A 25,086-nucleotide genomic window follows, 5' to 3' on the forward strand; every position below is an offset into this window, starting at 1 on the left:
ACTGTTCCTGCAGGCGGGTGGTGACAGAAGAGGCAAGGGCCCGAGCTGCAGCATGGGAAGCTCCGATATGTGGATTTTTATTATTCATTTAAAAACCTTGAGGGTGATCACAAAGTGGAACAGGGCTCTTGGGTAGGAAACCAAATTCTGGGAGATGCCAAATTCTCAGGCCAGTCAGAGCTAATTCCCAGCACCTGCCTGGAGCAGGACAATGGACAAAGAGATGGGGCCTTGCCCACAATTTTGAGATGCAGCACCATATTTTCTTTAACACCCCAAATTATCCCTTCCTCATCTCACGTATGGGGAAGATCCTGCATCTGGTCAAAAGCCACTTCCCAGAGGCCCTATGTGACCTGGACGCAAGATCTTCTGAACTCCGGGCCCTTAGGGATGGTGCAGGTGCTACTTGGGGGCACCCACAAGCCACAATTACGCTGAGCAAGGCTATTGACAGGGAACTGGAAACCATCCTGCAGAACCCCCGTCACCCACTGGACACATCCAAGGAGCTCAGTCCCAGCTCACAGCGACCACTGGAAGGACCTGCCCAGCACAGCTGGACACTCATCTCTGCTGGCAGCGGCCAACCCCAAAAAAGCCCCCGAGATTTGCTTTTTGGAGACAACCAAAACACGACACCGTACTCTTAAAAATGGTAAGGCGGTTGTCTTGAAGCCACCTGCATATTTGCATCCACGCTGCTGGTGATTGCTTGCCAGGGAGCAAAAGGGAAGTGTTGATTTCAAAATAGCCCCCAAAATACACGTTCTTTAGGAAAACAGATTTGCAGTGACAGAGAACAGCAGGACTTTAACTACGACCATCATACCGCTGGCCCCAGAGAGGCTTCAGCAAGCCAGGCTACCTGCACACAGGGTTTGGGTCCCCATCAGCTATCGCACCACTCGTCCTTCACAGTGGTTTGGTACCTGCTCCTCCACCCCACATTTCCCCCCCCTTAACATTATCCCAGTTACACATGCTGAGCAGTTTATCCTCCCCAAAAAAACCCTGAGGGAACTCCTTGTAACCACAGAAATAAGGCGGCATTTCCCACCGTCCATCCCCCCGTCTCTTGCAGGAACAGCTGCCTGCCGTGGAAACGTCCTGGCAGCAGAAGGTGCGTCAGTCTGCGCTGGAACTGCGGCCACGAGCCATCTTCTGCTCTCCTGAGCTGTGACAGCTGCAAGCAGAACCACTCCCAATAATTCTTTGGAGGTGATAGTCCCAAGGCTCCGACAACATCCAGATCAGCAGCAACTCGTCCTCTTGCTCTGCTCACCGGCGCTGAGGGCAGGGTTTGCGTGCAGGAAGCTGTGAAGTTTCTCCAGCAACCAGAGCAAAAGTAGAGAGTGACCTTGTCCAAGCAGGAACTGTAGTCGCCTTTCAGCTTCCTCCACCCTGATGTCAGACAAAAGCCAAGATTTGCCGTCCCCATGCCAGGACAGGCGCAGTATTCCACACCTGCAGGCGCCAAAGACAGAAACCTCCTGCTGCATCTCCAGCCCATTCGCACGTCCCCCAGAAACTTGAGCACCTGAATCATTAAGAGTTCCTCTCCCACAGGGATGCAGACTTGATGATTCTAATTGAAAACACACCCAGCCTGACACAGCACCAACACATCTGCTGAGTAGGTGGTGCAAGACGCAGGTGCTTAATGCTGTAAAGACAGAGAACCAATGGAAGGTTCCTCAGCTCTCCAGCCAACATGTGCCCTTTAGCTCCCCAATCTCATGTAAGACTCACTCTCTCAGGTTTCCACGCCCCCAGCACGTGTGTGCGCAGGGACACAGGGGGAAAGCTTGATTTGGAGAATACAGAGCAGAGAGCCAGGCTCAGAGTCACCACACCCTTTTTCATGTAGTAATTTGATGCAGCAAGAGATGAAAAAAAAAAAAGGAAAAGAGACCTTGACAAGCATCAGCTCCCACCCAGCAAGCCAGAGATCCCTCCAACTCACAGTGCTTTTGTTGTTCCTATGTTTAATGGAAATGCACACAAAAAATCCATTAAAAAATAGACAAGTCAAGTAACATTGGTGCCAAACACTGTCCAACAGGCTCATCGCAAACATAGCTAATATAGCTCATGCACACACCACCCACAACACGCTCCGCAGCTCCGCCGTGCCCGCGCCAGCCCCTCCTGGCTCACCAGGACCAACACCAGGTGCACCAGGACCATCTCACTGTTTGGTCAACGAGGGTCTTTGGCCCCTTTTATTTACCGTGGTCTTTCTATCGCTTTGACGAGTGTGAAGAGGCCAAAGCCAGCCCAACCGCTTCACCAGCTGAGGGAATTTTGCCTCCACGTGAGGGGAAAAAAAGAAAAAGAAAATTATCTTAAATGAAACTCTGGAATGGTCTTCAGTCAACAACCCCCAATAATGTGAAAGGAGAAATGCAGCTATTACGTATCTGCTTGCCAAAGCTGCCCCAAGTTTTAGAAGAAAGATAATCCATTTTCTGAAGCTCTAGGATCCGAAATCCCTGGTAGCAAAAATTTATTTTCATGACTGAAGACAAGGAAAAATTTATAAACATATTCTAACAACCCACCAATAAAACCGTAAATATTCCATTCCTGTGATTTATACGATCACCCAGGAGGAAAACATCCGGAATGGCTTTGCCGTGTGCCACTATGACAACGAGGAGTATGAGACCATGTGCACATCACCCATCCTCACTTCTTCCCAAGCCCACGCACGCCAGGCAAGTCTCTTTGGAAGGCCCACAGTGTATGCAGACATCCTCTGAGTGACTAGTGTCCAACATCAAAAGGAGAAAAAATAAAGCAGCACACTCATTTCAAAGCCCAAAGACATCGACATTGTTAGATTCTCCTAAAAATAACTAGTTCCAACTCATTTTCTTCTGCCCCCAAAGACCAGGTGCTTTGGCCAATGTTCAGCGCATGAGCAGGCTGTGCTTTGGTCCATCCACTCTCTCCAGCTTCTCAAAGTGTTTTCTGGCATTGCGGATGTTGATCAGCGTAGCCGCAGAAGCTAGGACGGAAAAAGGGACAGGGGAGATAAAAAAAAAAAAAGTTTAAAGGGATGCGAGTAGCCAAGTCCTCAGAAGTTAAGCGCTGCCTAAACACAACATCCCCATCAGCAAGCTCTCTTATTTCAACCCCGTTGCTCCCTGCTGGGCAAAATTTAACGCTGGGAGGTCTGTGCTGTTTGCTGATCCCAGCGCAACACTGAGGAAGAGTCGGAGTAAACTCTGAGCAAGGTAGGATACTCGCGCAAGTCAGCCCAGCTCCTCATCTGCTGCTCCTCAAGCACAGTAATACCACAGCTGGTCATTCCATCACAAGGTTCACACCGGTTTTCCCTAATTCAGTAAACCATGCGAGGAGGGCAGGAGGCACCACCACAGGGCTGTCCTGGACAGTGTCTCTTCAGCACTTCGAGTCCTAACAGGAGCAGTTTCAGCTGGAGTCGTGTAAACAGTTAAACAGTCACACGGTGCCTGTAAGGGCTGGCACTGCCGCTGCAGCTTCTTTTTTAAACTAAATAGATGCTCCTATAATTAGAGTCCTTGCCCACCAAGACAGTTCAGGCAGCAAGAGCAAAAACTCCAATATGACCCATCTCTGCTTTCTCTCCAAAAAAATACCACTGAGGCTGCCAGATCAGAACAGCCCAAAATAGGTTATTAGACATGACCTACTAAATGAGGTCACATCTGTTATAGTGATTCCCCACCGCTGCTACGATCCTCTGCTCGACAGCAACAAGCAGCTCAGCTGTCAAAGGCACATCACTCGCCTTCTGCAAGGTAAGTCACTTTTTAACCGCCTTCCCCCACCCTCTGCTCACAGCAAAACTGTCAATCCCTTTCCACCTTTTAATTACAATCATTCTTATTGCTTTGCCTGGCATTTGGCATTTTTCAAGAGAAACACAGTTGAAACTAGACTCATTTGGCTTTTTGTCCCTGCAAACAAAACCAGTTTATCATTGCTTCAACTTACGTATTGAAGGGTCTGACATAACCACCATCACATATGTATTTGATGTAAAGATGTCAATGAAAGCAGCAAAGTTAGAGTTCCTGACCTCCATGCTCTGGAAAGAAGCTGCCAGCTTACTAAGAGGGGAGAAAAAAACCAAAAAGTAAATGAACTATTATTGCAACATTGCTCAAACTGCTTTTGCACCCACATAACCCACATACCAACAACTCAAAAATGGGACGTTGGCTAACAAAGAAGCATTTGAGTCCTCATTTGGCAAACACCACCAGGTGTGACTACAAGCTTTTTTGTTTTGTTTTTTTCTTTTTGGTTTTGTCTGTATGTTTTTATTTTTAAATAAAATATTTCTTAGCTTTTGGGCTAAATGAGAGCACCACAAAATGATCTGCACGTTGAATGGTGATAACTCAAGACTGAGTCGCTGTGCCCAAGCAGTCAGTGTCATTTGTGCCAGGATAGAACAGCTCAGTCATTCAGAAGGGCAGTTGAACACTGTGGGCAACTGAGCAGAAATCAGTATAAAACTGAAATATCTGGAGGCAGCTCTGTAAACCACCACTTCACTACCCTATTCAAGCTCCAAACACTTGCAGGTATTACTGGCAGACCATGGGACTTGGAAGCTGCTCAAAAGCCAAGCTGCTCCAAAGCAAACTTTGCACTTCTCCATTTGAAATACCAACAAATAGTGTCTGCAAGCCTCTTCCTTCCAAACCAGCGCTGTGGCAGAGGGTCTGAAGCGAAACTCTCCACCCGACCCTCTGCAGCACTGTTGACTGTCAATAATTTATCAGTTCAGTCCTGGAACTTCCATACCTTGTCCAGGAGAACAAGGTCTATGAGAAAATGATTGTTTCAACATAAACCTCATTCGACCATCAGCAAAGGAAGAAGTTAAAAAAATATAACAATTAACTCAGTTGTGTCTAAGCATGGTGCTATTTAATTACAGCACCTCAGCTTGCTGAGGAGTCACAGAACTAGTGTTAATTTGGAGAACTTTTGTGCTTCTGCATGAAGCTGAAACACCTGCTGGAGGCATCTTCCCCACCTAATGATTCAACCGGCTCACCTGCAACTTAGCTTGAATTGTTTAATAATGTTGCTGATTTTCTCAAACCTGTGGACATCCCGCTGTTCTTTGCATTGATAGTGAGAAATGACCTGGAAGGCAAAAGACAGAGTGTAAGAGTTCATAGTTTATTTCAGCAAAGGTTTCTCAGGCTCAACAGCAATTATGGGAAACGGGTGGTGACCAAGACAGGGATTCCCTTTACCTTTTGCCGATTTAATCTTGGAAACTATTTGCCACAATACTTGTGTTTCACCGTAAAACAAGACTCAGTAATACAGTCACCAAGAAACCTTTCCCAAGCGCAGATACAAGTATTAAGATACACAAGAGACACTATTGTCCATTGAGGTCTGAATACTCCAACTTAACAGCAATTTAAATCATGATTTGAAGAAAAAGGAAGTGCAAGGAGAGGAAAAAAAAAAATGCGAGACCATCACCTCAGGCAGGTGAAAGAGACACTTGACAAATGCTGGAATAGCTTTTCTTTCCCAAGTCTATTGCACTGCAGATTTTCAAGGACTGGACCTGAGAAATTTCCCATTCTGCACCACAGAGGATGCACAAGCACCGCTCTCAAAGCCCGAGCAAGCTGTTCCTCCCGAAGAACAGCAGAACAAAGGCTTCCCAGGGAGTTCTCTCTCCATCAGGTAACAGAGTCAGACCAAGGCTGTGCTGAACTGCCTGCGTTCACATCAGTTCTCCTCCTCTTCCTCCCACACAGCGAGCCAGCACCAACCTTGGTGCCTGGCTGCAAAGATTCAGACAATCAAAAGTCTTCTGGAATCCTTGCAGTGTGACCCACAGCTACCTCTCCCCGACCATTTACAGACCTTTACTCTTCACCCAAATCAGCTAATGGGCCCAGAACTGCAGTTACTACGTGAGGGGAATGGCACACAATCAAACAGTTACATCATCTTTGTTCCCACAGCAACCCAAAAAGGAATATTTTCAAAACCTTATGCTGAGTGCCTTAAGCTCCTAAGAATCATGAAACCAATTGCAACAGGAGGTGTCAGACACCCTTGCACAAGGATGTTAAAACTCTTGTGTTTCTACCCATGGAGTCATATTTAACAGGCTTGTGAGAACAAAGTTTTTGGTTTTTGTGTTGTGTTGAGGTTTTTTTTATTATTATTTTGTTTGCTTTTTCTTCCTGGAGCACTTTAAAAAGATCATCATATACTTCCTGCTTTTTAAACCTGCCCAATTATTCATACAAGTACAGGTTTAGCCAGATTCAAGGACGACATTCATACCGAAGCCTTCCTTGTAGGCAAGTTAATTCCTTAACTTTTCAGATAGGTTTTTCTGTTACTGTGATTTGAATACAATTTCAGAGCAAGATTTCACTTCGGGAGAAAGGAGTCCTGGGAGAAGTTTAAATGTATGAAAAAAGTGAGAAGAAAGTCACCATCACACTGAATATAAATATAGAATTTTTGTAGCAAGGATTCCTCTTTTTCAGTAAGAAATGTACTTATAATGGAAGTTCTGTCACATACCACCGGCGTGGAACTACTTATTCTCTACAAAAGGTTAAGAAGCAGAACTTGCCAGAAATTGCAAGTTTTTACTTCTGATAGTTTAACAAGTGAGAAAAGTAATGACTCCTTCTCCACATTCCCTCTGTCACTTCGAAAATCAGACATTTGGCCATCACGGAAAGCACTCAAAAAAATTCAAAGCCATTCCTTCAGGTCAGCAAGAGTTCTGGTGTGAGAACAGACAGACAAAGAGCAATGGTGGTTTTACCCAACACATTTCAGCTTGCAGAGACAACAGATTGGAAGCACAGTTACCACGCAGCTGGTAACTTCAAAAACCATTGCAAGCCAACCGCTTGTCATCCTCTGTCCATACTCTGGGTTTGTAAAGCATCAGACAAAAAAAAAAAAAAAGGAATCAAGACCAGTTAAAACGCCAGGTCAGGAGGAACTGAAAAGACCAAGCTAAAGAAGGTTCTTGCCCTAGGCAGAAAGGAATTCTCAAAAACATCCCACACCCGACAAGAGAATGGGGATATGAAACCTTCTCACAGCTTGGAAGAGAGAAATACCCATCAAGCCCTCAGTGCAACTGCTGGAAGTGGAAATTTTGGGCAGATGCCATGAACCATGGAGTCACAACAGCTACTTTCAATATCACAAGGTCTGGATCAACGTGTCCTGCCATTTGGCACCGGCACCGCTCTTTGGGCTACTGCCACAACAGCGCTTTCCATCCGGGGAGCTCCGTCCTAGGCTGGGCAGAGCAACACGAGGGGCGGAACTGCTGTATTCACCAGGAACGTGGCTCTCTCAAACAGAAGCACTTCGTCTGCCTCGATGATCTGAGCAAAGTTCCTCAGGTTCATTTCCAGCTGCTGCACGTTGGGGATCAGCTGATAGACTATACTGGACCAAGCCTGTCAATAAAGGAGGACACAACACAAGCTGCATTAGCACTTCTCTGCCTCATCGTCTCATTATGCGAGGTGCTCAAAAACTGATTATTTGCAGAGCTGGCTGGTGACAACCTAAGCAAGACCAAGAAGCTTCTCCCACCTCCGTGTCCAGGCATCTCTGGTACAATGGAGACTACCAGTGGTACCCCAGACCTGAGTAAACTCTTCACTAAGTCAAGATTCTCTCCACATCAGCCACAGAGAAACTGTTTAATAAAACAGACTAAATGACTCTAATTTTAAACTGGCAATGCTTCTATCTACTGCTCCCGGGTAAACCTGCTCCAGTTATCAGTTTTTTTAATCTTGAGCAAGGTCAATATGCAGATGGATACTCGGCAGCTCATCACTGATCCAAACAGCTCTAATTTAACCCAATGAGTCAGGACCAAACCCAGAAAGGACTGGGGATGGTGTAATAAGCATCTGTCCTCTTTCAGACTCAGGTCCTCCAACCTCAGCTTCATCTCACCGCCTACCAACCCGGGTTTGTGCCCGTGCTTGACCACACGCTTCTCTCCAGGAATCAGGGTGGATATCTGTGTCTCCTGTTTACCGAGTACCTGATATTTACCAAACGCTCCTGCCAGCCCACTTGCCGAACGCCAAGTTAAAAGCTCAACCCAGGGGCACGAGCTCTGAAGAGCGTCAGCAGACACGGCTGCTTCTGTATAAGCTGCTCAGAGCAACCGGCCTAACTGCTGAACGTCAGGGACGCTTGCAGGACTGCTCAGGAAGGCTGATTTCTAGAGGGAGCTTTGTGAAGAGTGATGTCTGGCGTACGGCACCAAATCAGCCTCAGCCAAAGTCGTCATACACTGAAGCAGGGCAATTTGCTACGGCTTTGGGTGGATTTGCCAGAACAGGGAAATCTGCCATGTGAAGTCCCACTGAAGTCAAGACAAAGAGCCAAATGGTCCTCACCTTCAGCCAAGCAGCCCAGCCACAACACTACAACTGCTTATTAGCATTAGCTGGCAATTACATCAATCATTTGCTCCAGCCCAGGTAGCACTCACCACGCCCACACCTGCATAACCTCTGACACTGCAGTCAAGCCTGACTGACACCAAAAAAAACCCACCCACTCCTAAAAGCAAAGCAAATTCCCAAAAGGGTAAATGCTCTTGTTTTCACAGTGCTGCAGAAAAAGCCAGGAAACAATTCCATGCTGCATAAACATGACTAAAAGACGCAGAAAGTAGCCAGGCAAAGTGCTTATGTAGTATTTCTAAATATTTCTAAAGTAGCCAGGCAAAGTGTTTAAGCAGTATTAACATATTGACACCATGACTCCAACATGTGGAGGGGATTTACTTTTTCTAATTAAAACCAGGATGCTCAGATGCTGTTTACAACAGGTAACCTCCAAAAGTAGTTGCTGTAGAACTACAAAGGGCGTCACTAATAAACCAGTAGCAACTAACTACTCGCCTTCCTCATGCCCTTGTTTTCAAGTGGGAGGGGAGAAGCCAGATATGGAGAGGAAGCTGTACAAACCTTGTAAAGTGTTTCATCCCAGATGGAAGTTCTAAAACAAACACATTCCAAGGGACGGGAAAGGCGCTTCAAGTCTTCCTCACGCTCTTTAAAAATCTGGGAAATAAAAAAAGCAAGAGATCAGCAGTCGAGTGTAAGTATTTATGCCTTTGGTGTGGTTGCTGTAATGCATTTACAATGCATTTCAAACAAATCTCGAGAACCTACAGCACTGGAAAAAAGACAACAGCAGAGCACAGTGGCCAGGACGGGCTGGCAGAAAGCCCTTCCACTGGAGCAGCAGGGACAAGCAGTCTCACACGGGTCTGACGGGGACTGAAATAACGATGGATGCTGTGGAGTGGCAATGGAAGCAGGCACGTACAAGTGTCTCTGAGGATCTAAATTTTGATAAGTCTCTGCTCACAAGCAAAAGGCTCCATCACTGCAAACAAGATGGGAAGAACGGACTCGCGGTTCATCAATATGAGCAGCTCTGAGGCATGTACTTAGTCTCTTCTCCCATCACGCTCTGCCCTTAGAAGTTACGGTTACAAAAAAAGGGGAGCGGTAGGAACAGCAAAGACCAGATAGCCTTGTGCCAGCTTCCTACAGAACTGCTAAAAACCAGCAAGACATCCAGCAATGTGCCTCTGCGGGGGAAAACACGATCACCACCTTCACCTCAGCGTACTGTTTTTAGAAACATGCCAGAACATTAACCCATCCCCATGAAATCCTGCATAGGACAACACTTGCATTGGGGTCCTGGGACGCCAAAGGCTTCAGTAAGATTTACAGAGTGATTTTGCCCAGTATTTACAGGTTTTTCTGAGTAGCAGATACCTTAAAACAGATCTTGATGGGTGTGCAATGATACACATTGAAAACATACCTGAAGTGAGGCCCCTCCTCTGTCCACCCCTCACTTCAGGGCCTCGCTAGAATCTGCACAACTATAGAAAACCAGGATTTGTCTGCTAGTCCCAAACCAAAACTGGACAGGACAGCACCAAGAAGATTTTAGACTCATCCTTCAGTCTGGAGCTAATGCAGACAGAAGGGAGGAAAAGCTCCTCGAATCAACCCTATGAAGAAGCTTCTTGGAGCTACTTCTGCCCTGGGCTGGAGGGCAGAACTAAAGCTGGAAGAGGAGGATCACCATCAGTGATCTGAAGCCAACCTGCTACGCTGAAGAAATCTGTCTGCGCAGGGAGGTCAGGCTGTGGTTTCAGCCACAGGACCTCACGTGGCCTCCTTCGCAGCTGCCCAGGCACATACTCACCAGGAACCAGAAGAAAATTTAATAAGACTTCTTACTGGAGTCAAAACCCAACAGCCTAAAGGGGCCTCCAAACTTGCTGCAAGCCTGGGAGTGGTCAAGCAGCCGCGGATGTACTTCTCTAACCCACAAAGCTCATTTTTCTTTTGGTATCGGGAGTTGGTTGCTTTTCAGCCCAAGCTGAAAAAAGGTTGGTAGGAACTCAACATCTTCCGATCTCCCTGCAACATTTCAAAAGCTCCGAGAAGAACAGAAAAACACCAAATGTCTCTGAAAGGCTGATCGCCAGCCTTTGCAGGATGCCTCTTGGAGCAGAGGAGTGCTTAAGAGGTGATGTCTGGACAGGCAGGCCAAACTGCCAGAGCAAAATCAACCGACAGAAACCACTTTCTCGTTAACTGGGAAAGTTTCAACTTCTTTTTTTAAATTATTTTTTTTAATTTTATTTATGCTTTAGAACAGAGCCTATGCCAAACTGAAAGCGACAGCTAAAGAGAAACCAACTGTCACTGCCACCATCCTTAAAGCCATCCAAATGGTGAGCAGCAAGTTTAAGGTCATTGATTACTTTCAGTTCTACCTCCTTTCTGGAGCCAAGGGTTGGCGAAAATACTAGAGTCAGCGCTATAAAAGAAAAGCCTTAGAGTAGTTGTCACTAAAAATCATGAGCTGTGTTCTCCACTAGATTATATGCAACAGATAGTGACGACATACAATTTAGAAGAGGCAGAAAAAGTTTAGAGGGCTTTGACCATTTTTAACATCTGAGAAACTCTTCTAGGAACAGCACTGATGGGGCTGTATTTGAAGTATGAAATCACAACACATGAGCACAGCCAAAAGATGCTCAATGTGAAAGCATTTCTATGGCAACTACCAGCTTCTCACCAAATCCCGCTGATCCTCCTGCACCAAGTCCATCTTGTGCACTAAACAAAAGATCTTGGCATCAGGAGAGTTCTGAAGAATCGCCTCCAAGCATGACTGGTAGTAGTGCATGTCCTTCTCCAGTTCACGGCTCTCTACATCAAAGACGTAGATGAGGACTTCTACGTTGCGGAAGATGTTATCCCGCTGACTGGTGAAGTAGTTCTCCATAAAGGTGTCCTGTCTGAGAAGGAGCAGAGCAACAAAGCAAGGAGATTCCCATGAGGGCAACCAGGTCTTGCTCAGCATTGTCAGGAAAGGTGCTACATGTGAAATATCTCCTGCTAGAAAGGCAAAGTTTGCAGTTTGAGCCAGAGACCCCATCACAGGAGTCTAGACGAGAGCCCCACAGGTGGCTAAATTCCCCACGCATTTCCTGGGGGCTCCCCAGGCATTTCCAACCCAGCAGAGCTGGATGCTCCTGAAGAGCATCTGCTCACCCGTCTCACAGGAAGCTGAACCTTCCCTTGTGTCAGAGCTGGCTGCTCAGGGTCCCATGCAAACAGGGCTGTGTTAATTCTGGACCCAGACTGGCTTTTAGAGAGTCACATGTCAAAAAAAAAAAAAAAGACACAGCAGTAGAAGCTAACATATAACCAAAACCATCAGTAGCTTTTGCTGAATATGGCCCAGAGAATGCGCGAGGACGTGAGAGCTGACGAAACGTGGCAAAGCTGGACAGCTCTGCTGAGGCTCTGTCGGTGGGAGAGCACTCTTCAAAAAGCTGCTTCCAGGAGCCACAGGATCACTGTCTACCCTCAGCATCGCATCTCAGCACGCATCCGTTTGGATCAAACCAGCGTCGCCTCCCACCACCTCAGGAGAAAGGCCAGGTGAAGGGCTCAGGCTTTTTGCCAGCAAAAGAAAGCAGGTAGCAAAGGAAGGGAGAACCTACGTGCTGCGCCTTTTATGTAGGGATAACTCAAGAGACGGCGTAACCGTGCTGACCTCTTCCACCCACAAGCCTAAGATGTGGCATCCATTCTTTCCAGAGTTGTCTCACCAGTTTTACAGCGCGCTCGTGAAGCTTGTTCTAGTCCCTTCACACATGAGCAGCATACTCGTCTCTCTGGGGCAGGAGGAACTCCGTTTTGTTACATCCCAGCCTTACTCCCCAGAGCTAACCCCCAACAGTTTTAAAAGCAAAAGAATAAGCAGTACCTACCCTCCGCAGTCCCAGAGGTTTAACACCAGGTTTCCTAGAAATCTAACATGGGAGTGCTCCACGTCAACTGGAAAGAGACAACAGGACTTTATTGACTGTACCACACCCCCAGATCAGAGCTGCCTCCCGGGGCAGCCAAAAATGCCATTCTTCACAACACAGCCCACAGTTTGTAAAATCCCACTAAACGAAGTTGTTGGATGTAAATCTGTAGCTGAAGGCACTAGGGAAAAAGACAGTTCCCAGGGTAATTGAAGCCTCCCTACTCTCTACCCAGGACACTATTCTCCTGAAATGCACAGCAGGTGGTTCCCCTCTAACAACATGTTCTCCGATCTGTGTGATATTTTAAGAATGACATTAGTTCCAGCACAGTCTGCAAGGCCTTAAGCAGGCCTTAAAAAAAAATAAATCGGTAACACAAAGAATGTAAGCTTTATGAACAGGCCAAATTTACAGCAAAGGGGAAATGTACACCAATCCATGACATTAAGTCCTCACAGGTGCTTTCCGGGAAGTACAGTTAGATCATGACAACTCACACCCCTGTTTCAGCAGAATCACTTATTGCTTTTTCAGATCAGTGGCTTCGGAGAGAAAAAAATAAGGCAGAAAACGCTAATTAAGCCTAGTGTATCATCCTGCCAAAGCCACAGGTGCCTGGCAAGATCCACACCTCCAGCTGCGCTAGTGATCATCTGGCAAAGGACAGGAAAGCTTCACGAAAAACCAGAGGAGGCTCTGAACACTCCTCCAATAATGCATGTAGCGCAGCGAAGGCTGCTTCCTAATCAAAAAGTAAAGAGTTAAGGATAAAAGTTCAACGATAAAGCAGCAAAACTGAGCCCAGCGCTGCCTTCCCATTCACTCCAGCTTCCTGCCTGCCCTCAGCTGAACTCATAGTGAGGTTCCCTGTGAGGTGTGGCAGCCGGGAGGACCAGCAGACATTCCCCTGCTCCAGAGGAGAGGCAGGGATTGCTGGAGGGAACAGCCTTGCCCCTTTAATGAAGGGGGTTTGAGCCCTGAGAACCTGCAGTTCAAACAAGAGAAGTCTTACTTGTGGCACCCAGGCGCCGTGTGTCCCTGGCGATGTAGTTTGCGAAGATAATGGACCTCATGCTGGTCTTCCCAGACCCACTTTTACCCATCAGCAGCACCTGGGAAGAAAAAAAAAATAAAAATTAGCTACCACAGAACACTGAGTCCTTCACAGCTCCCGCAGGGTTAACGTGTTACTGCCATATCCACCAAAGCACAGGACCAATATATTTCAGATGCAAATATATCAGAAGAGAGAGGAGGGAGGGGAAAAAGGAGTCCCACACCTGGGAAAGCAGGAGACAGACGTCTCCTTGCTATCCACAGTCACTGAATTGGGGTCAGACTGAAAACCTCTCCCTCCTGTTTGCACTCTTGAACGATGCCCTCACCCTCTCAGGAATCTCTGCCCACAGTCCTGTTCCTTTGCCGAGCACCCAGAGGAAGGGCAGCCCCCCCAGCCCCCTGCTCCCAGCGCCTGCTGGCACAGGACTCGTCACCAGCGCTCGGGGAAGAGCAGGAGCTGCTCCTGAAGCTGCTGCAGCCTCTCCCATCCCCATGCCCTGGCACCTGCTTGTTTTCCAAACACACGGGCACCATAGGTGGACACCTGATGTTTTTGATGACAGCTAAGGACTTTGCCAAGGCAAAAGAACAGCTTCATCTCAAGCCTTTAAGACCAGGCTGGAAACAATCCCTTGCCCACTCACAACTGGTATTCTCTACCCATTACTTCTCTCCTAATCACAATATTTTCCTTTTTGTAACGTGACTCATTTTCTCTTCCCCAACAGAAGTGAAATACAAGTTACATTTCAAGTTTTGCGTGTCAGAAGACCAGCGAAAAGCTAAAAGCAGATGGGACAGCCCAGTTCAAGTGCACCAGGCTATTGTGTAGAATGCACTTGACTGCAGAGTCCTGTTTGTAGATCATCGGAGAGACAGCATCTTTGGTAGCCAAAACCTAGGGGATGATTGTGGGAGGTGAAGAGGGAAGAGTGTCACACAAGGCAAGACTCAACATTGTGATCTAAAAATAAAAACTGAAAAACCCCCAACAGCGACAGCCAACGCAGACTTGCTCACAAAAACAGCTGCTAAACAAGTTCAGTTACAAAGTCAAATTCAGCCTTTGGCAACAGCTCTGAAAATCTATCACCAAGGATAGGTTTAACGAGAGTGTAACCGGCCCGAGTCTGCCTGCCCAGCACACACCGGGGCCAAACGCCAGCTGGGAAGGCACTTGCTCGACTCCCAGCCTCGCTCTGCGACTGCACAGCAACAGCTGCCAGAATCTCAGTGCAAAGCAGAAGATGCAGAATCGCACCACCCTGTTTGCACAAGTTATCCTTCTGAGAGCAACCGCGACATCTGACAGGCTGGCGAGCACCCTTTCCAAAAAGAAGCTGCCCATGTGCCTCGATGGTTTGGTAACAAGGATTTTTCCTCAGAAAGGCAGCTGGTCAGGTCACACCTACCAGCCTTTCTGGCTAGAAAGCTACGCTGTCTTCTGCCCTGAGCTACACACAGAAGAGAGAACATCAACATCTCTTATTTCATACCACCTGCAGAAAAGCCACATGCAGAAACCCAATACAGCCCCAAGGCACAGCCCAAATCAGCCTACAGGCCAGCCCAATTCCCAAGTTTTAGACTGCAGAGGCCTTTCAGAGGGGTCAGATGTAGGGGGAGGCAGGAAACCCAATCCAAGCACATCACAGAAACACAGCCGTGCATTCTCTACGCAGCCGCTTTAACGGCTTTGAATATGCTTACTGCTAGAATAACCCCTCCAGGTTCTCCGTAAAAGCGCCACTCCTTCCCCGTGTGCTAAGTTTCGCCCTCCCAGGAGCCCTCAGTGAATTACAGGCTCCCCACACAAGTTCCTGTAACGCATCCGGAGGGTCTCCCGGCAGACCAAGGAGGCAGGTTAGAGCACACGCTGCAGCAGGTACGCAGCCAGGGCAGGGTTTTGCGACACACAGCGGACACGCTCCCACGGCAGTTATCGTGGATGGCTCTGCAGCCTGCCTGCCAGCGCATAAACTCCAACTCGATTTTGATTTCTCGCACTTCAAGCAAAGGATACATCTGCTGACTCTGTCTCAAGAGGCCCCCAACAGCCAAAGAACACACCGAGGCACAGATGCAAACACAGAATGACATTAGCAAACGCACCGGGGAAGGAAAACCCAACTGCAAAGGATCCGCCTTCCAGTTCTTACCTTTTTCTTCATGGCTGTGCTTGGCATCACCCACCTACAGAGAGAAGATCATCTTCTTACATCGCTCCACATTCCTCAGTCACAGGCTTCACTCCAACATCCAGATCCCACCCACAGAAGCACGGTAAAAAGGGGAAGCGCTCCCGTAACCACATAATTCCCCCAACCTGTGCCCCACCAGGAACTTGACCACTTCTGCTCCGCACAGCGTGGGGAAACTTGAGCAAGAGCCTCCAAGCGCCCCACAATGAACAACGTTCCCGTGACTGCTCAGCCCAACCAGGCCCGAGCGGGAGAACGCGGCCAGCGCTGGGAGGCACCCCGCAGCCGGCAGCCGGGGCCGGGCTCGCCGCAGCCGCCGCCCCGTCCCGCGATGCTCCGGAGCCCGCACCGAGCGCCCCGCGGCCACACGTCCCCACACCCGCTCCCCGCCCGGCACCGGCCCCGCCATCCCCGGGCCGCCGCCTCCGGCCGCCCACACAGTCCCCGCTGCCCCCCAGCCCCACCGGGCCCGGCGGCGGCTCCTCCCCGCGGCTCGGCCCCCGCCAGGCCCCGCCGCCCCCCGCTACCTCTGGCCGCGACTGGCGCCTCCCCGGCCGGCTCGGCAGTGCCCACGGGCGGCGGCGGGGGTGCCTGCCGGCCTGCCGTCCGGAGGCGGCGGAGCTCAGCGGGGCAGAGCAGCTCCCGCTCCGGGGTAGGCCTCAAAGCCGCGGCCTCGCGTGGGCCCGCCGGCCGCCGGGGGTCTCGCCCGCTCCCGTCGCGGCGCCCGGGACCCCCCGCCCCGCCCCCCCCAGCGGCGCTCACGAGACCCAACGCTCAGCAGCCGCCGGTCACGTGAGCGCTCACCCCGCCCTCTCCAGCGCGCCCGGGTCCCCTCCCGGCACGTGACGCGGCGCCGCCAATGGCGAGGCGGGCGGGCCGAGAGAGAAGAAGGCAGGGCGGGACGGCAGCGAAGCGTCGGACGCCATCTTAAGTGCGGGCAGCCTCTTTCTGGCAGGAGGGGCTTTATGGAGGCGGGAGCGGGCGGGCGGGCGGGGGCTCCCGGCGGGGCGGCAGGACAGGGCCCACCGGAGCTTCAGAACGTCCTGAGCAGCACGAGGGTGCGGCAGACAGCGCTATAGGGCGGGCGGAGGAGAAGGTTATCAACGCCTCCCATATGGTCTAGCGGTTAGGATTCCTGGTTTTCACCCAGGCGGCCCGGGTTCGACTCCCGGTATGGGAAGCTACGTTCTTTTTCTGCCCCGCAGAAGTGCCTTTCGCCCTGTTTTTCCGCGGCGTCCCCTCCAGACTTTTAGATCATATTTTTATACTTTTGTGGCAAATTTTTTCCACCCCGACTCTCCTGAAACTGTAGCCCCACCCCCCCCGACTATTGTCCAAGACAAATACTATCATACTGCAAGCCTAGCGGCAAAAATCTGCAAAAGATGTACGTACATAAAAGTATGTACATACATGCATTATATATATGAATAAATGCGTAGGGCTAGTCATTTATGAAGGGAAATCCCATAGCAAAGCCAGGTACGTCCAACAAGTTTTTCATTAACGTGTATACACTCTGACAGAAGGCACCCAGGGTGCGCATGGCAGACATACGCATGGGTTTCACCACCAAAAACGGCCCCAGCTCACCCAGGGAGGGCCGGGCAACCGCTGGGCTGTGTGGAGAGGCTCCTGGGACCCCCCGAAGCTGTAGCATCCTCCAGGGCCCATCACCAGCTGTGTGGGGTGATGGAGAAGTTGGCGTCTGCAGGTCTTTGGGCAGCCCCTGAGCTGCTGCTGCTGCACAGCCGGAGCCTCGGTACCTCACGGATCTCCCCTCGGAGCCACATCACCGCATGTAGCTTGGAGGAGACTGAGGGGTTATAATTATGTAAAGAGTGAGTGTCAGGAGGATGGAGCCAGGCTCTTCTGGGTGACAGCCAGTGATAGGACAAGGGGCAATGGGTGCAAACTGGAACACAGGAGGTTTCACTTGAATATGAGAAGAAACTTCTTCCTGGTGAGGGTGCCAGAGCCTGGCCCAGGCTGCCCAGGGAGGTTGTGGAGTCTCCTTCTCTGCAGACATTCCAACCCGCCTGGACACCTTCCTGTGTAACCTCATCTGGGTGTTCCTGCTCCGGCGGGGGGATTGCACTGGATGAGCTTTCAAGGTCCCTTCCAACCCCTGACATTCTGGGATTCTGTATTTCCCCCCCAGACTCTCAGCACCTCACGTATCCATCCCTCACAGCCTTGGCACCCCACGTATCACCCTCAGAGCCTCAGCACCTCACGTATCACCCCGCTCAGAGCCTCAGCACCTCACTTAAAGCGCCTCCCCCCGCTCCCGAGCCTGGGCACGCTGCACATTCCGGCTCTAAGGAGCTCCCAGCCTGCGTCGGAGGTGATAAGTGGGGCGGTTTGTGCTGGGGTCTTTTCCCCGGGGTCTCGCCCGGCTCCTCTCAGCAGGGCCGGGCTTCTTCCTAGGGCGGTTCGGTCGTGGCCCATGGGATGAACAGGGCAGGGGGCGTTGTGGGGTCCCAGCGCAGCTGCCTGGAGCCCCCGGTGAGGTGGTTTCTGTGGCTGCTCTGAGGGTTGTGAATAGTGGGTGACCAGGGAATGCCTGTGAATGTGCTAAGTCCCTGCTGTTGTTTTTGATACTACTTAAATAGTTGAGAATTGTATAGGGTTAGAGATACATGATGGAGTTCTTTGTGTTCAATAACAAGCAGTAGGCAACACTAAAAACAGCAGCTAAACGCCTTAACTATGAAGGACTAAAGGCTTCAGGCACTACCAAGTAAATTTGATCATGTTACGAACCACTGCGTGATGCACCTCTGTCTATGGACGTGCAACACTGACAGTCAGTATTGCTAAGCAACATAGAACCAAGAAATTAACAGTATCACTATGTAGCCTGTATTACTAATAACAATCAATCTTGGTTATATAAGAACAAATGCAAATGTGGTAGTTCTGTAGGCTCAGGATGGAAAATGAAAATCAATTCTGTGTCAATTTTTATTTAAAGCAATGCAGGTGGAATAGCCCGATCACAGTAACTGCGAACCCCTCTGTGCCCCATAAAGGCTGACAGGGAGCCTGACTGTTAACAAACCACACAACAGTCCCACAATCACAGTCAATATTTGAGTTTCCTTGTCAAGCTTGCCATTTCTGTAACACATTTGTCTTACTCCCACAAGCTATTCAAATAGCAACACACGCCATGCCGATGCTGTGTAAGAACTGAATTAAAATCAGCTAGTTGGGAGCTTTCATCAGAAGTGAGGCAACAGAATTGCTGTCCCAGACTTAATCACTAATGCAGTAAAGGGATCTGCTCTCAACTCCAAAATGTTCATTGCGTTTTGAAGTGATTTAAAAGAAGCTTTACAATCAGAGCTGTCAGGTTTTCGGATGAAGAGGGAAGCTGGCTCTAGGAATGGCGGAGATGGGCGAGTTAATCAGGCTGGGCTTCAGGTACCACGAGCCGAGCACAACTTGCAGCTCTGCATGTGGCAGTACTGCAGCGTATGTGGGGCAGAGTGTGGGTCGTGCAACAGGAGAGGGTCACAGCGTGTTGCCAGGCTGAAAGGGCTTAGAAGAGGGGAAACCAGCTTGGCCAGAGCTCCCGCACTGCAGGAGTCATCCTCTCACAGGGGAGGTGAAGATAACGGGAATTTACCTTGGGTAACTCGGGACAGCACCCGTGGCAAGTGTCTCATTTGGTGTCTGTACATCAAACAGGATACAGAGAACTAAAAACTGACCAGAGGAGACAGCGAGCAGAACAGTCTGCAGTTCTGAGAGGGAAGAATGCCTGCAGCAGCTCCAAAGATTGATCTCGTAACCAGAAGACTGGTTAACCAAGAGAAGAGGTGCAGTCTGTTGCACTCTCCAGTCTTGGACGTTTTCAGCGGCAGGATTCTTGCTGCTAGATTAAATAATTGTCTGTTTAAAAGCCCACATTAGACAATTCTGTATTGTTAAATCAAGTGTTTTTTTTAAAAAAGAATTTATAAGAGTTACCTAGCTTATTCCTCATTAGCAGAAGCTTTTAGGTCAAGGCTTGATGTCCTAAAAAACAAACACACAAAAAACAGGAAGGGAAAAAAGTCTTACATCAAAAATAGAATCCGTGATGTTTGCCAAGTATTGACTTTTCTGTCTTTAAAATTTACGCAGGAGTGAATCTGTGGATATTTGTGAGCACCAGAAGGGGGAGGCCTGGAACAGGTTGTTTTTCTCTCTAGGTACAGAAAGGTTAATTTTCTCCAAACAGGCACATCCACGTGAATCCCTCCACCAGTGTGACACTGCAGCTCTCCTGCTCCTTTCGCACCGGGAACGAGCAGCCAGGCAGGAGCAGCCGCCCCAGCCGAAGGACAGACCATGGAAAAGGACGGCTCAAACACAGGACGAACAACCGAATCCCAGAATCAAGATAATTCTTTTAAGATCTCAAAACAGTAAAGGTAACATCTCAAAGGGGGAATGTACGATACATCTTAAGAGGAAGAAAGTATTTCAGTCTACCAGGACAATCAGTGTCAAAACTATTGAGTGTACAATCTCTCTGTAGTCTCTGGGGAAGGTCAGTGCTCATCCTCTTCCCAATATATCTGCAAAGCTTTGGCTATTTACTGCTCTCACATGAGCCACAGCAGTACGTTCACAGTGCTGTTCCCTACTGACTTGGGAAGGTGTTTCCTTTTTTTCTTTTTGTAAATAAAGGAGCACCCAACAGCTATAGGCTTTTATCTACATTCCTCACAGAGCCATTACTTCAACAGGTTCCTGGACAAAGTGCAGGCATTTGCTCAACTACTTGTGGAAACGGATGCTTAAGAATGTTTTAGAAAAGAATATGCAGCTACAAAGAAGGCGAGGGTGCAAAGTCAGGGCTAACTGATTGTCTGCAGGACAATCTGCAGGGGCTAAGGGCGTTTGTACGGTTTTAAAAGCTTCAACAGGCAGAGCAGTTGTTGCAGCCAGTTTCAGCTGGATGAACTCTGTAGGGAAGACGAACACATATATTATTGGGAAGAAAAGCACACTGCTTCTAAATCAGTGAACTCAGCAGCCAGGGCAGTTGAGGCAGAAAAGAATCTCTCTTCAATTAAGGAGTGTTTCCACCTACAGGAAACACATGCAAAATAATATAACTTTAACCAGTAAACAAGTTTCTTGAATGAAAACATTTTCCAAAGAGGGTAAATGGCAACTGAAAAGAGCAGTTTCTAAGCGAGATGACACCCAACTACCCTGTGCTTATTGCAGAATTGTTGAGGCTGACAAGGGACCTTGGGGCTGCCTGGTCCAACCACCTGCTCCCAGCAAGGCCACCTCGAGCGGGTTGTCCAGGGCTGTGGCCAGTTGCATTTTGAGTATCTCCAAGGATGTTCCACAAACTTTCTGGTGAAGCCACATCTGGAATATTGTGCCCAGTTCTGGGCCCCTCAGTTCCAGAAGGACAGGGAACTGCTGGAGAGAGTCCAGCGCAGCCACCAAGATGCTGAAGGGAGTGGAGCATCTCCCGTGTGAGGAAAGGCTGAGGAGCTGGGGCTCTGGAGCTGGAGAAGAGGAGACTGAGGGGTGACCTCATTCATGGGGATCAATATGGAAAGGGGGAGTGTCAGGAGGATGGAGCCAGGCTCTTCTGGGTGACAACCAGTGACAGGACAAGGGGCAATGGGTACAAACTGAAACACAGGAGGTTCCACTTAAATATGAGAAGAAACTTCTTCCCGGTGAGGGTGCCAGAGGCTGGAGCAGGCTGCCCAGGGAGGCTGTGGAGTCTCCTTCTCTGCAGACATTCCAACCCGCCTGGACACCTTCCTGTGTAACCTCATCTGGGTGTTCCTGCTCCGGCGGGATATTTGGACTGGATGAGCTTTCGAGATCCCTTCCAATCTCTGACATTCTGTGATTCTGTGATCCTGCTGCACTGCTTGATCATGCTTACTATGTTTTGGGGTTTTTTTAAGTGGTAATTCCCATATTTCAATTTGTGTCCACTACTTTTCCTTGGCATCACTCTGAAGAGTCTGGAGCCATCTTTAGCCTGAACAGCAGGTATTGATAACACAGGGATTGCTCCCTGAGCTCTCGCTTCCCCAAACTGAACAGCCTAATGTTTCCATCTGTCCCACACTGGGGAGCCTGGACCCGGACACAGCACTCCAGGGATCTCACCGGTGCCAGTCACCTCGCTGGATGTTCTGGTGCCACTTCATGCAGCCTCTTGGCCACTTTTGCTGCAAGGACATGTTCCTGGCCCACGGTTGGTGGCTACAGGGACCCCCAGGTCCCCTGCAAAACCGCTTTCCAGCTGCTCAGCCACAGCAGGTGCTGGTGCGTGGGGTTATTTTAATTCACAAACCCAAATGATACACAATATGTAATAGGCCGGTAGACTGCTAGAAGATTCCCTTCCCTTAGGCAAGTAAGCTGAATTACTATTAGTTTAATTTAAAAAGCATGAATTGTACAGTCAAAATAGTTCAACATTTTCACTCTGGCAAAATGACCCTTAACTATTTAATGGTGTTGGAATGGAAGTGATTGCCCCAGAGGATTTTACACTTTTAAGCTTTAAGCTTTGTTTTTTTCCCCTCGTTACTTAACACTTTTAAGAGCTGACACTGAGAATTTAACTGCAAGAGAAATATCCAGCCAGCCCTCCCTTCTCCCCCTACCCCAGCCTGAAGGACATCAATAAATCCTGTTTAACAGAATGGGAGCACAGTGCGCTGTGTGTAGCGCTGCATCTTTACAAACACCCCAGCTGCATGTTAACAGTAGAACTCTCCAAAGTGGGTGAAGTGGGGTGAAGAGGTGACTTCTTTGTGCCAGTGCTGCCTCCCCTTCCTGCAGTGGCACCCGCTGTCAGCCAGGAGACAAGGCAACGTTTCACTGAACTACAGCATTACCAGAAGCGTTTCCAAGACACTGAGAGAGCAATTTAAGCAGAGGATCGCAGGATGCAACTAGGAAAAATACCCAGCGGAAAGGCATGAACTGACATGTCATGCCCATGGGGTGGCTCAGGGGCATGTTGACGTTGAAGCTGGTTTCCACAGCGTGAATTCTTATGTTCTTGTTGAATACATCACCACTTGCAGAATACAGTGCACTGCAGTAATGGTTTTCTCCAAGGGGTGAGCCTGGAATAAGAGAGCAAGAAAAAAACAAATAACACATGGAAGACAAATATGAACAGAAGCCATTTGGAATTCAGCCACTCAGCCATTCTTCTCGATTTACTGCCCGTGAAGTGCACAGACTCAGAACTCTGTACATTTATTTCCCCAGAAGCCTGAGGCTAGGCTGCAACACACATCAACAGAAAGCCCCACACAACTGCCTTGGCCTGTGAATTACTGGCGTTCAAGCAGCGGCCGTGGTGCCTGCACGTCTGCCCAGAGCCACCGCTAAAGCATCGGGGCAGCGCGACAGAGCAGCTCCTGCCTCTGGGGGCGGAAATAAGGCAGCTGGTTTGTAAGCTGAGATACAGCGTTCCCGCTAGCAGCCTGCTGCAGAGACGGGCGGCTGTACAGCTGTACAGTGGCTTCCCCGCAACACAGGAGCTGGGCAACGATTAAATACCATGTTCTGCGTGTGGGAAGAGACACTCGAATGCGCATCTCCAACCAAAGGCTCGGGGTGTAGCAGAGATCTCGTGTGCTCGTCAGGTTGGCTGTGGACAGGCTGTTCCAGCTTCTTCATTGGGCAGGTGACAGACACCCTACGAGAAAGTGAATAAAGCAAAAGTACAAAACTTGAGATCAATAGATTTGAGTCTCGCAGAGTTTCAGTGGCCTCTCCCCCACTGCTTTTTGAAGCTCATGTCTCTAAATACTTTTAGTTCTGTGACCACATGCAGTCTCAAGAGGCTGATAACAGTGCTTGTTAAATTGGAATGAAATTAAAACACTGAAGTTCAACAATCTCAAAGGGATTCACCATATGAACACTATGATAAACCAAAAAGGAGAAGCAAAATACTTTGGAAAGGTCCTGAAGACTTTCAACAGCGTGTGAAGCTGGCTCATCTGCACCTGAACTCTGTCCCTCTGCCTGAGTGCAAGGCTGTGCTCAGCTAATTCCTGAAATCCAACTCCATTAGGGTCAGTTTTCGTCTGGATTCGGGACTGATCACCCGTCAGCCTGGAGAGCACAGCAAATGCCCCGCCAAACTGCTTAGTTCTGTATTTTCTAAGAGTATCTGGATGTCATAAAACTGCATAAAATTCAAGCTGACAGAAAAGGCTCTTTCTTGAGAACTCCTCTGTCGCTTTTTGTCAAAAGCTGTTTGTATCAAACAGCTTTGTAGTCTCTGTGTAATCCACTTTTCAGCTTTGTTGTTTTATCTGTCGTCTGTTATCACCTAAAATGATCATGCAGTATGTGGAAGGAAAAAAAGAGAAAAATCAATGAATGCTTATTTGCACAAGAGTCTTCTAAGATGTACTCTCCAGCTTCATGCTGAGATTTCCCCTTCTATTATTAGCTTTATTTTGCAAGCTAGACACTGTCTTTGCTTTTCAAATTGTGCAGTCAGTCTCCATGCTAAGGCTTTGCTCTTCTCTGATTCTCAGCTATAATCACATTTCTGTTTTCTGCAATGTTCCTTTCTTATCTTCCACTTTGAAGACAACAATTACAAAATCCTTTCTAAAACCTGTCAGGATTACACAGAGCAAGCAGCCAAACTGTTAATGAGCTCTGAACGCAAACTGGGACACTGAGCGTCTCTGCTCTAGCTCACAGACATGCATTTATCTTTAAATCGATGCAACATTCACACTCTAACTCACGGGCAGGAACAGGAGCTGTTCCTCCCCTCACAACGTAACTGTCCTGGGAAATCTGATGGGTCTAATAACACATGCCACGCAGCAGGGAAAAAGCAGCACGAGCACAAACGGCAGCGATTTAAGGAAGCTCATCTGATGCGAAACCCCACAGATAAACCACAACTTGAAGCAGCTCCTTGCGTTCACCCAGCTAAGTCAGGGAAGCTTCTCCAGTGAGGGACTTTTTCCAGGATTATTACAGTCCGGTAGGTCAGACCAACACCAGCTTCTGCACACGGAAGGTGATTTTGGCCAGATTTTGGCCAGGATTCCACCATGGCCACGCTAGTCACTGCCCTTCTCCTGCTGCCGCCTCTGAGCTCTGGAACACAAAAGGAATCACAGTGCGAAACACCTGAGCAGCCGCCTCTCTCACATCCCTCGATTAGATCTGCTCTGCTAAAGGCACAACTGGCATTGGCACAACTTGAGCCTCTTTTCTGTGCTTTCCCTCTGCTGAGATTTTTAACCCAGAAGTGATGACACTTTCACTTAAAGGCCAAGAAAGCGACTGTACAATTCCCCCTCAGACAGCCTCGTAGCTAAACTGGTGAAGACAAATTCACTTCAGCTTATTTTAGCTCTTCTTTCAAGCGAAACAGAAAGC

At 48.8% G+C, this 25,086-nt stretch overlaps 1 protein-coding gene and 1 non-coding gene across 2 annotated transcripts; one reads left to right on the top strand and one right to left on the bottom strand.

Annotated features, from left to right (window-relative positions):
* Window positions 1–1,939: 1,939 nt before the first annotated feature.
* Window positions 1,940–16,454, bottom strand: LOC135993592 (ras-related GTP-binding protein A). Its single transcript, XM_065643544.1, has 10 exons — window positions 16,200–16,454; window positions 15,631–15,664; window positions 13,425–13,524; window positions 12,368–12,434; window positions 11,164–11,386; window positions 9,015–9,110; window positions 7,353–7,475; window positions 5,063–5,154; window positions 3,988–4,103; window positions 1,940–3,013 (listed from the first exon to the last, which is right to left on the bottom strand). Exons 2-10 carry the CDS (start codon window positions 15,655–15,657, stop codon window positions 2,916–2,918), a joined length of 942 nt encoding a protein of 313 aa, XP_065499616.1. The 5' UTR covers window positions 15,658–15,664; window positions 16,200–16,454; the 3' UTR covers window positions 1,940–2,915.
* Window positions 16,455–16,780: 326 nt separating this feature from the next.
* TRNAE-UUC (transfer RNA glutamic acid (anticodon UUC)) lies at window positions 16,781–16,852 on the top strand. The gene has a single exon. It is a non-coding gene; the product is annotated as a tRNA-Glu (tRNA).
* Window positions 16,853–25,086: the final 8,234 nt, after the last annotated feature.

Source organism: Caloenas nicobarica, chromosome 12 (assembly GCF_036013445.1).
Source record: "Caloenas nicobarica isolate bCalNic1 chromosome 12, bCalNic1.hap1, whole genome shotgun sequence".
NCBI lineage: Eukaryota > Metazoa > Chordata > Aves > Columbiformes > Columbidae > Caloenas > Caloenas nicobarica.

What these genes read in the sequence shown, in the direction of transcription:
- LOC135993592 (XM_065643544.1), bottom strand. Translation starts at nt 15,657, where the DNA reads ATGCCAAGCACAGCCATGAAGAAAAAG. An exon ending in GCACAGCCATGAAGAAAAAG is followed by an intron (nt 13,525 to 15,630) that starts GTAAGAACTGGA and finishes TTTTCTTCCCAG; the next exon opens with GTGCTGCTGATGGGTAAAAG. An exon ending in TTGAGAGAGCCACGTTCCTG is followed by an intron (nt 5,155 to 7,352) that starts GTGAATACAGCA and finishes TTTGCCTTCCAG; the next exon opens with GTCATTTCTCACTATCAATG.